The sequence below is a fragment of the Dendrobium catenatum genome, unplaced genomic scaffold (genome assembly GCF_001605985.2).
Source record: "Dendrobium catenatum unplaced genomic scaffold, ASM160598v2 fragScaff_scaffold_264, whole genome shotgun sequence".
Taxonomy (NCBI): domain Eukaryota; kingdom Viridiplantae; phylum Streptophyta; class Magnoliopsida; order Asparagales; family Orchidaceae; genus Dendrobium; species Dendrobium catenatum.
The window spans coordinates 1190542-1201711 of NW_021318726.1; the positions used below are offsets into that span (position 1 = coordinate 1190542).

General features: G+C 31.0%; 1 protein-coding gene across 1 annotated transcript; it reads right to left on the minus strand.

The window, feature by feature from the left end:
* Positions 1 to 1300: 1300 nt before the first annotated feature.
* LOC110099140 (immune-associated nucleotide-binding protein 9-like) lies at positions 1301 to 9307 on the minus strand. Its single transcript, XM_028693341.1, has 6 exons — positions 9092 to 9307; positions 5954 to 6179; positions 3355 to 3629; positions 1606 to 1770; positions 1382 to 1516; positions 1301 to 1333 (listed from the first exon to the last, which is right to left on the minus strand). Exons 2-6 carry the CDS (start codon positions 6168 to 6170, stop codon positions 1301 to 1303), a joined length of 825 nt encoding a protein of 274 aa, XP_028549174.1. The 5' UTR covers positions 6171 to 6179; positions 9092 to 9307.
* Between the last annotated feature and the right edge of the window lie 1863 nt (positions 9308 to 11170).

An 11170-nucleotide genomic window follows, 5' to 3' on the forward strand; every position in this document is an offset into this window, starting at 1 on the left:
CCTATAGCGATTATTAATGCATCGAATAATGAATGAATTGCTTACAACTACTTTAACTTTCACTTTATCTTCTTCATCTTTCCTGTGCAAGTTTATTCAAGACTATACATTTTAACATGATATCAAAGTGCTCTTCTGAACGGTAATTGTCTAACTCTCCCACCTACCTCCCTTCATCAAACCTCTCTCCTCATTCATAAATAAAAATCACAAAGACAATTAGCAAACCAACACCTCAGGAATTGAGGTGACCTCTCCCTCTCACTATTAACACTCACATTCTATCATATTTAAAGTTATTAAGGTCTAACATTAAGAGCATAATTCACCACCAATTCACTCCATAAAGCCATCTCACATAGTGATCATAATTCCTCAAAATCTTTCACGCTAGTATATTTTAATGCAATCTCACAAAAACAACTCTTCGTCCTCCCTATCATCTACTCCATGCTGACGACTTGCTGCTTCCAACCATGGATTCTCATCAATTAGAACTTAGTTGTGACCTTAATTATATTAGGTTCATGTCACCACTCACCTCTCGTACATTCTCAATCCCAACAGTTGACACAAAGTATGGACAACCATTGAGAAATGACTTCAATCTATCAATTGTTCTCATCTTCTCCAATTGAAGAACGATTACATAGCATCCACACGAAATATCAAACAATGAACAAGTACCTATCCACCATTAAATCTAATGATGATGCTATTCCTGCAACAAAACACAACTAGATCTCGAAGACATCATCCTTAACAACATAAATAATCTCCCACCGACCTAACAATCACTGAAGAAAAAGATTAGAACTAACCTTCAACCATTACAGCTAGAGAACTACTCTCTCTCCCTCAACTTCTGGAAAATCCAATCACTATCCTAAAACAATATTACTACCATAGCAACCTACCTTTATATCTAGGAGTCTCCTTCATTATACTATAATAGCCATGTAACTCTAAAAAATAAATTAAAAAATGAGTGCATAACTCTTAAATGCTATTTATCTTTAATGTTCAAGTTTTTAAAGTACACATTTAATCATATTTCAACCTTAATGACTAAGATATAAAACACTGCTCCCCTTCTTATAATGACAAATGAAAGGCAACCCAAATATAATAAAATATTTAAAATGCTCCTAATGAAATAAACACAACTATTGGATAACTTTCACAAACTCTTTGCCCCCTTTTCAACCCTTTCAATGCTTCACCACAAAGGTCAACCTATGACTAAGACTACATGAGGTGTATTGTATGTAGACCAAAAAATAAAACTCCACTACTTAACTCATAGTTGAGTTAAGACTGGTGCAACTATGATCTTTGGAAACATAAAAATAATAGAACTTCAGAGCTTAAATAAGCTTACCATCTCAATTACATGCTTCAATTGATCATTATATGATCTAATGTTCTCTTTCATAAGTTCAGATAACTCGTCTTTAGAGCATCCTTCATTAGTTTTAACTTCTTTAACATTTTCGTGCCGAAGAAAAGCTCCTTCCTAATGGAAGCAATATCAAATATAAAGTATCAAACATTTATATCTCTATAGCTGTCAATTGTAAAGTATGAACCTAGGAGACGACATACCTTCAGTTTTGTAAAAATCTTGTCTGAGTATGGTTTTCCACCATTGTCCACAATGGCAGATTCAACAAGAGAGAGCAACTCATTTACTTGTCCATCTCTCTTGATCATATTGCTGGTGGTATTATCAAAAACGATTACTCTATTGTTGCATTGTTGAATTATGTTCTGCAATAAAATTTCAAGGATGGCAAATAATTGTATCAAATGAAAGAAATAAAAAAGAAGTTTAAAGATTTAAATTGAAAAGACAAAAAAAAAAAAAAAAAACTGAAAAAAGTAACATGGTAAGAGCAATACAGATTTGCCAAGGACTTAATAGGCCTAAATTCAATCATCTTTAAATCACTCTTTAAAAATAGACATATATGATATATCTGACAACTAAAAATAATTGCTCAAATTTTGAAGATACAAGTACTCTGGAACTCTAAATGTCACTCAAAACATATTAAACAATCAAATTATAATATAGGCAATGAAAATTAAGTAGTTCTCCTCTTAGAGATTGGAAAAAGAACATTACATATGAGTCCTTTATAGAATAAAGGTTGAAACTGAAGGAAATATAAAAGTCCAAAAGCTTTGCCAAATGTTGCAATTAAATAAAATAAATGCATAATGACATTTTTATTACAAAGTATAGAGTAACATTAAAAAGAAAAAAGTCATCAAGGTAATCACACTGTTCTTATTAAAAGGCTTAACACAACTTTAAATCCACAATCCTCAATCACCATATATCAAAAAGTTATTGATGAAACTGTTCACCAAGATGAAATTACTAAAATATAACGATAATAATAAATAAATGGGAGCATTATTCATCTTTGGAAAAATTGTGGTTATCTACCTATCATTGATCACTTTTTTTGGTCCTACAACTAATCAACAATAATTTTAGGTAAATAATCTAGACTTGATTCAAAATTTGAAATTTAGATGATTAGCTACTATACCAATTAATGTCCTCCTTCATGATATTCTTAGTGTATCGTTTCATTTTTTTTTTTAATTTTACACAATTCCATCTCATTTGAGTATTTCTATTTCACTATGAAATTCTTAATTCGATCAAAGCAAGTCACTCCAATTTGATTGATCCCAGCAACTTCAATTTGTGTCGCCGTCTTCGCTTGCCAATAGCCACATTAAATGTTGCAATAACCAAATTCATTCAAGTAGTTCAGCTTTGAATGATAAGATTCGTTGTAAACTGTAGATAAGTCTATTTCCAATAAAAAAATTATTTAAGATAATAAACATGTAGGGTGAGAAACATGATCTTCACAGGATATAACCAAATTTAGTGTTGAAAAAATTAAATTCATTATGCTAGAATCTAAATTCATCTTTTGAATAGCCAAGTTCATCATAACCATTAAACACATACTTCTAATATATAGATCAACCAAGATAGTAACCAAATTTAATTTTTTGAAAATGTGCTCGCAACCAATGGAAAAACTATGTTTCTCTAACATGACATGGTCTCATGAAGGGGCAAGGTACAACACAATTTTGAAATGTGGGCAGGGTCAATCAAATATGGCTTTAGCTAATTCAATTTTAAAAAGCAGTGTCCAAGTAAAATATATTAAAATATAGTCCTAGTTTGTGCAAACAATTGGAAACAAGTCATAAATTTGAATAGGTAACAATTGTCGCATGTATTAGTAAACAAAATATGATCACATAATTAGTTTGAAATTAGCAAAAATATATAAAAATAGAAAAAAAAAATATACAAACCCTCAAAGTTTCTGGAAAAAGGCTCATGTAATCCTTCAAGCTTTTCTTTTTAGATTCCAAGATATCCCCACCAGTGAAAACTATAATCATATAGTTAGTAATCTTATCACCAAAAAGTGATTTTATACTCTCAAAGGCAGCCTCCTCTTCTCTTGTAAAGCGAGATCCAATTGAGAATACCATGAGTATTGCATGAATACCATCCTTGGCTAATTCAATGCATTTGATTATCTCCCCACTTATTACCTCAAAATCAGTAGAAAAATCAAACAGCCCTACAAAGAAATCCATAACCAGAATTAGGTGATTAGCATACTACCAATATTCTAAACTATACCAATAGAGAAAGGAATTTGAAAATTCTGTAGCAAAAAATGCGATTAAATTGCTAAAAACAATGCCTCAATACCATTCCAGATACTTCAGATAATAATAAATGTGAACAGGAGAAAGAAACAAACATAATTCTATTGAAACATACTTCATCCTCTTAAGTTTGTACAATCTTGAAGAACGGTAGATGGTAACCTAGCAAGATTGAACTTATGCCAGTCAATTGAAGAACTATTGTTTTGAGCCAAAAATAAAGGTCCAATTTGAAAAGGTTGAGACATTGGCTAGGAATTTCAATACACGACTTGGATCGAATTTCAAATGTGCAACTTCTGATACTTTTATTGGATATGATTAACAGGTCAACTAACCTTATATAAATTCTAATAAGAACATTTGTTATAAATTTTAGACAAAATTACATTAATTTATGTATAACATGGACGTAAACATTTAGGAGGCAATGAAGTAACTTTGAATAAACCTCATCAAACCAGAGGCTTCCTCTCCTACCATACCAGATTGAAACTATAATGACCATGAAAAATGTTTATAGTGTTACTGGGATTACAGGATTGGATAATTTATGCTAGCATCATTATTTTCTACTAAATATACTCCATGAAAGCCAATCGGGGATAAAACAAATCTTGACATGATATAATAATGTGAAAGTTAAAGGACTATCGTTGAGCTTAACTCTGAATGAGAAAAGATTAGTGTAGAATGAGTTTTGTTGTCATCAATCAAATTTTGGAATAAATAAGAGCTATTTTTAGGAACACCTCTATTATCACTCTACAAAAAATATTTAAGAAAAGTATGCAAAATTGATAAATAAAGCAAATTAAATTTTAAGAGTTGTAGACTATTTCCTATGGATAAATAAGTAAGTCAAACCTATAACATTAATGTTGATCATAAAAATGAAATACTACAAATATATAACTGTCAAACCTTAACCATAATGCTTTGTTGCTACCATTGTATAATGTGATTCCACAAAATAATACCCCCAATAACCTATCTTATAAAGTGGGGAGAAAAAAAAATTAGTCAGGCATTTGGAATGTCAAGTCTAGGAGAAATTTATTAAGTATTGATTACACATATAGCTCTACATGGAGATTTTAAGAGTACATAGCGATGTGCTTGTTATATATTTAGTACACATCTATTTGTGCATTCGTTGTGCAGTCCAAAAATAAAATACACTATTAGTTTACAATAGCACATAGCTTTTGTACTGAAAACAAATCACTACATAATTATATACACATGTACTTGACAACTAGAGCTATAATATGTAGTCAGCACGTAATAATTTTTTTAAGTTTGGCTCACTCCTATGTGTTTTTTCGTCAACCCTTTATGATAGATCGCTGGTTTCAATTGATTTATTTAAATAAAAATTAAATACAAACATGGTAGTGAGTCCAAAAATGAACTAACTAAAATAGCAATTATCTAATATTCAAAATTATAACATTCCTATGGTATATAAGCTACTAATATAAATTTTTCCTAAAGCGAGTTCCCCGCTAGCACTAGCCACACCGCCTGCTAGAATTTGACCCTTTGCATGTATTTACCCTGCTGAACTTGAGTTTTTTTGTTCATACAAGTCTTTAAGTTGGAACAATGATACATAACAAATGGAATTTCCTGCCACATGTGTGCATGGATAAAGCAAATGCTCACCAGTACTATAGGTAAAGAGTTGTGAATGACTAACTTCAATTCCTTTTGGTTGCCATGCTTACTTATATATATATATATATACATAAATATTTCCATAGAGGTTTATTAGAAGTGTTGCTTGATATTTTTTTGCCTTTTTTTGTTAAGTCCATTTTAAAGTTCTCGAGAACTACGGTTCTTACATATTTTTATCCTCAAACAAGTGAGGTGTGCATTTTTCACAAATTTTATTTTAGTTTTCATCAATTATATATGCTTTATGTGAATGCATAAATATTTTCAATATATTCTTGATAATGTTATCACATGCACTAAACTGAAGGATACAATTGCTATAAAAAGATAAGACAAACTTCAAAAGCACATAAAGTTATTTTTTCACAAAGTTAAACAATAACAAACAATTCATGCATTCAAGTTGTGATATAATACATATAATATTCAAAATCAAATATATGAATACGTATGTATTTTTCGAACTTAATGAACATTCATAGATCCATAAAGAAAGTAAAAAAATAAAAGAATAAATAAAACAATAGATCCATAAAGAAATTGTCATTACCTGGAGTGTCTATAACATTGAGAATACGACCATCATTCAAAATAGTTCTTTGTAGTTCAATTACTCCCGAAGGGCTAAGATTAGAAAAGAAGGCTTCCCTTCCGAGAATGCTATTGCCAGTTGCACTCTTACCATTACCAGCCTTCCCAACAATGACAATATTAACAGAGTTACTTGCAGTTGTCAATTCCAAATCATTAATTGGGTCGACCTCCATTGTGTGTGACTAAACAAAATGCGAAAAAGACTTAGTAAATTGATTAAGCTAAAAAGTAATTAATGCTGCAATCTCATATACTTAACGAACATGCAAACTTAATGCTATATTATTGGGATTCACATGTGATAAATTTATTTATAAATTTGTATTTTCTTGTCAATGCCTTCGTCATAGTTCTCATATTTTATTATTCCCATCCTTTAAGAAATAACTACATCTTAGCTTTCGGATTTGCTACAAGGCAACTTAACTGGGACTAGACTTGCTTTCTTGAAAACCAAATTATAGGCAAAAACATGAATTCTCATTTGATTTGATCATCTATTTGTTAAGTTGTGCAGTATAATGTTTGCTCAAACGAACAAAATAAAACTAAGTGCAAGTAGCCTGGATGAAGGACAGTTCCCTTGACAAGTTCATTTGACAACATAACTTGGCAAATTCTATTGACGAAAACTTCTCAGTCCTGATTGACAAATGTTTTTGTTGGTGAATTTAGCATTTCAATAATGAAAACTGAGTAAAGCAAACTCTTGGTCAAGTTAACATGATCCAATAAGGCCAGATTTGAGACATTCAAGTGAGTTTCGAGTTGTTTCTTAGCAAGAGACTTTGTTGAAGCGGATTAAAGCTATAAAATGACTTCATTTATCTGACCACACAAATATGGGTGTGCATTCAATTCATTGATTATCATGTATCTTTCAACAAGCTAAGAAGAAGAAGAAGATAAAGAATCCTTAGAATCCAATTTGGCCTAATTATTCAATTTTAATCTTGAATGATGACTTGATCAAAAGCTTGAATTATCAATACCTGGAGAGAGTCAATAATCTAAATATATAAATATAAGGATTCAACTTTATAGTGAAGGTTTTCACTGATTTTCTTTAGATTTATAATACTTTGATTATTTAACTATTCCTGAATTTTTAGTTATTTACAAGAATGAAGAAGATTGATAATTTTCAAACGTTAAAATATCCGCTAAACTATCAAGAAAATCCAAAAAAATTCAGGTTACAAAAGAACTCATTGGACAGAATCTTCATCTGTAGTTTTTTTTTTCAATTTAAGAAGTTGAAATTAGAGCCACCAAAATTAGCCTTGTGCAATAGTATCCTTTTTTACTCCAGGAAGTATGAAATCGACCACAAAATCAGCAGTGAATGTGATTTTATTGCAGTTCAAAGTGCATAGGTGATTTGAAAATTTTTGAGCTCTCATGGACATTTAGGAAGACTGTCCAAGCATTTCAAATTCAAGAGAATGGATTTAAATATGGATAGAAGTGTTCATGAAAATGTATTATTGGTCGCCCTCCTAATTCCTCAAGTGATCAATAGCGCAATCAAACCTCTAGTTTTCTTGTGCTCGGTAAAGAAATAATTGTCAAAGAACCCATTAATGAGTGCCACCCCAGAGGGATTTGCATGCATACCTTAATTGTTTTATGTAATAAGATTTAGGTGTTCGATATTTAAATAATAGAAGTTTATGTAAATCCCCTTAAATTTTATTTTACTTATTTAATCAAAAACGCATTGAAATATAATTAATTTATATGGACTAGCATTGTCAAGAAAATACTATCGATCTAGCAGTTTGGAATTAAAAACATTACGACACCGACATTACAACTACAAACAAACTGAGCGTTCGATAAGCTACTTGTGGTTTGGCTCGATTATTGCATGTTCATGATCATTTGATTAAGTAATCAAACAAGATTAAACATTTTTTAATACTCTATGGTTAAATAAATAAGTTCAAACAACTATTTGTTCAACTCGTTTATGTTCGATATGAAGCTCCTTAAAAAACAAGATTAATGTTTGATATGGAGCACAATTATGTCTTATGAAAATATTGAACAACCTAACATGAATGTTTATATTTATTATAATTTAATAATAGAATAATCTTAAATTAATAAACTTTAAAACTAATTAAACATTATAGTAACTATTAATTAGAGGTACTTATTCATCTTTCTTGGATTATTTGCTGTGTGTTCATTAAGTTGTCTTTAAAAGTATCATATTTTTCTAAGCTTGGCAAGCTAACCATTTTTTAGCTCGAAAATGCTCTATTAGGCAGGCTCATTTATGAGCTCGAGATAACTCGACAAATATGTTAATTCAAAATGTCAACATGATCAGTTGTATATGACTCATGATCAGTTTTATATGACTCTCTTATATGAATCAAGACTTAATTAGTAGGATGTTGAGCCTTGGTGATCTCAACTAAGAAGACGTTAGTTGATTGGACTTGACACTTCATTGGTTAAGTGGTCAGAAAAGCTTCAATAGTTCCATCCTCTCAAAGAGATGGCACACTAAAAAGCAACGGAGCAACATGTCTAGGGCTATGATAACAAGGGCGAATTGGAGAGGTTGTTGAGACAATCCTAGCAAGGATTTGTCAAAGTTGAAGCTTGCTAAAATTACCCAAGGGCTCCCTTAATCATTTTGGCTAGACCATCCTCATGTACAAGTTATTTAGATATGATGTAATTATTCTTCCGTTTGCTTTGTACATGCTTCTATTTACCAATAATATGTTCTCCAATGTTATAGTAGGTAAGCCTTGGCTAGAATTGTGAAGTGTGAACAATGGGCGATTAACCTTGCTAAACGTTCCCTTAATAAACTCCACTGATGAGAACTCCTTAGTCCATTTTGGCAAGTATTCATGAACGAGTAGTCAAAACCTTAAGATGAAGGCATGGACAAGTGAGCATATTTTGTTGGAGAATTCAGCAGTTCTGTGCTAAGAATCTATGTTGCCAACAATCACACCACGTTATTGAAAAGCTAAAGGACAAACAGATAATAATAAGAACAGACTCCAGGAGTAGAAGAAGCAACAAAGCGCAACAGAAATGAAGAATAGAAAAATAAGGAGTTGCTTACATTCGGTGGCTTGAGCTGTTTAGCTGGTACAGCCGGGGAATGGAGACGGTGGCAACTTCGACGCTTATAATCACGGAGAAGACGAACAGAGAAATTAAGCCTTTCGGAATGCCCGGCATTTACTGCGAGAAGGAGAGACAAACGTTCAAATATTTAAGAATCTAATTAAGATTGCTGAACTATTTCTCATCTCAAAAATCTCGCCAAGTGCTTTGAAAAAAGTATCGGCTTTTAACTAGCTTATTAAAACCAGCCTGTTGGTATCCAGCTATTTAAGTTAGAAAATCAGTTGGCTGACAGGAATGTAAGACTATTGTTATTCTTTATTATTATAATAAAATGAAATAATATGAAAAATAAAATAGCACATTTCAAACTACATTTTAAAACTTAGTTTTGATATAGAAAAATTTACCCACCTAGCTTTAGGGTAGTCGGTGACGAGCACGATTGGGAACCCCTCATCTCGGAATCAAATCCCCATATTACGGCCTCGCCTCTTCAATGGGGCAAAACAAGTGTAGACCCGATGCCGGTTGGTGGCCTTGCTAGGTTCTGCCGAGGGATTAGTTAATCTGTCAAGTGTTCCCTTTGGAGTAGCAGCGGGTAAATACCCCGTTCCCAAAAAATATATATAGAAAAATTTCTTAAATGAGAATTTGACTTTTAATAGAACACAATGGAGAAAAAAGATTCATGTAGCCAACCTCACGTAGTGGGATAAAGGTTTGATGTTGTTGTTGTTAGGCATGAATCTCAAGGCAACTTTTGATTAAAACTTTATGAAATTAAATTTAGAGCCATCCAAACTACTATTTTAACAAACTTATAATACAATTGAACAATGCCCATATTTACAATTTATTATTACATAATTAATTATTAATAACAATTGAACAGAAAAGTAATTGTCATTTTCAAATAACATGTTAGAGTTTATTTTACATATTTATACTATTCCTGTACTTACATATGCAGGTCAAAATATATTAATTTCAGAGTAGAACAAATAGGGTATTCCAATTTGAACCTCCACAAAGATATCATAATATACTTGTAAAGGAATAATAGAATGTGTTCATTAACTAAATAATTTTTTTATATTTATATTATTTACTTTGTCAAATTATTTTATATTCAATTCATTTAATTCAACAGAGTATTTAGTCATATATAGAAGATATGTATGTCCCAATACTTGCTTAAAATTTCACGTTCAGTTATGCCACATATAGTCTACCTTTATTAGACGAAGAAGACCCTCTAAATCTCTTTATTAACTCTACTTCCACTTTTATCTCTAATTTGTTGGAGAATTGCTCTTTGATCTAAGATATTTGCTAGCCTACTTTCAAATGCAGGTTCTTCCCTTGGATGACCTTTTTGGCGATGAGGGATCATCACCCTTTCTTTTTTTACGCGAACATATCTCCGTTGTGATGTTCTGAGATCTTTTGTTTTATGTTTGATGAGGTATATTGTGTCATTTGTTCATAAGTTGTAATATTTTATTGTTATAATTCTATTAAATTCTAACCAATAAAATTGATATTTATGCCGATCAGCATTATTATAATTAGTTTTATTGATAACATTTTAATTCATGTAATTATATATTTTTATAATATTTATTTTTGTTTTTAATTTTTTTATTCATGTCCATACATTCAATTGCCATTAATGCAAATATAAATCCAACTAAATTATTTTTAACATTCAACATTATTATTATATATACATTTTAAATTCTAGCAATATGTATTTTATATATGTGCAATAAAATTAGTTTTTAAGATGGGTGAACTAATTCTCATCTCAAAAATCTCGCCAATTGCTTTGGAAGAGTATTGGCCATTAACTAGCTGTGCTGACCTCTCACTCTCCACTATTGACACTCCCATTCCTTCACATTTAAAATTCTTAATGTCTAACATTAAGAACATAATTTCCCTCAAATTCACTACCAAAAAACCACTCACATAGAAATCACAATTCCTCAAAATAATTCGCAGTATAATATTTAAAGGCAATCTTACCAAGCAACTCTCCGTCTTCCCTATCATCTACTCCGAGTAGACA

Coding starts and splice junctions, on each gene's coding strand:
- LOC110099140 (XM_028693341.1), bottom strand. CDS start 6,170: ATGGAGGTCGACCCAATTAATGATTTGGAATTGACAACTGCAAGTAAC. Junction 3,630..5,953: donor CAATGTTATAGACACTCCAG/GTAATGACAATT, acceptor ATTTCTTTGTAG/GGCTGTTTGATTTTTCTACT. Junction 1,517..1,605: donor AGATTTTTACAAAACTGAAG/GTATGTCGTCTC, acceptor TGCTTCCATTAG/GAAGGAGCTTTTCTTCGGCA.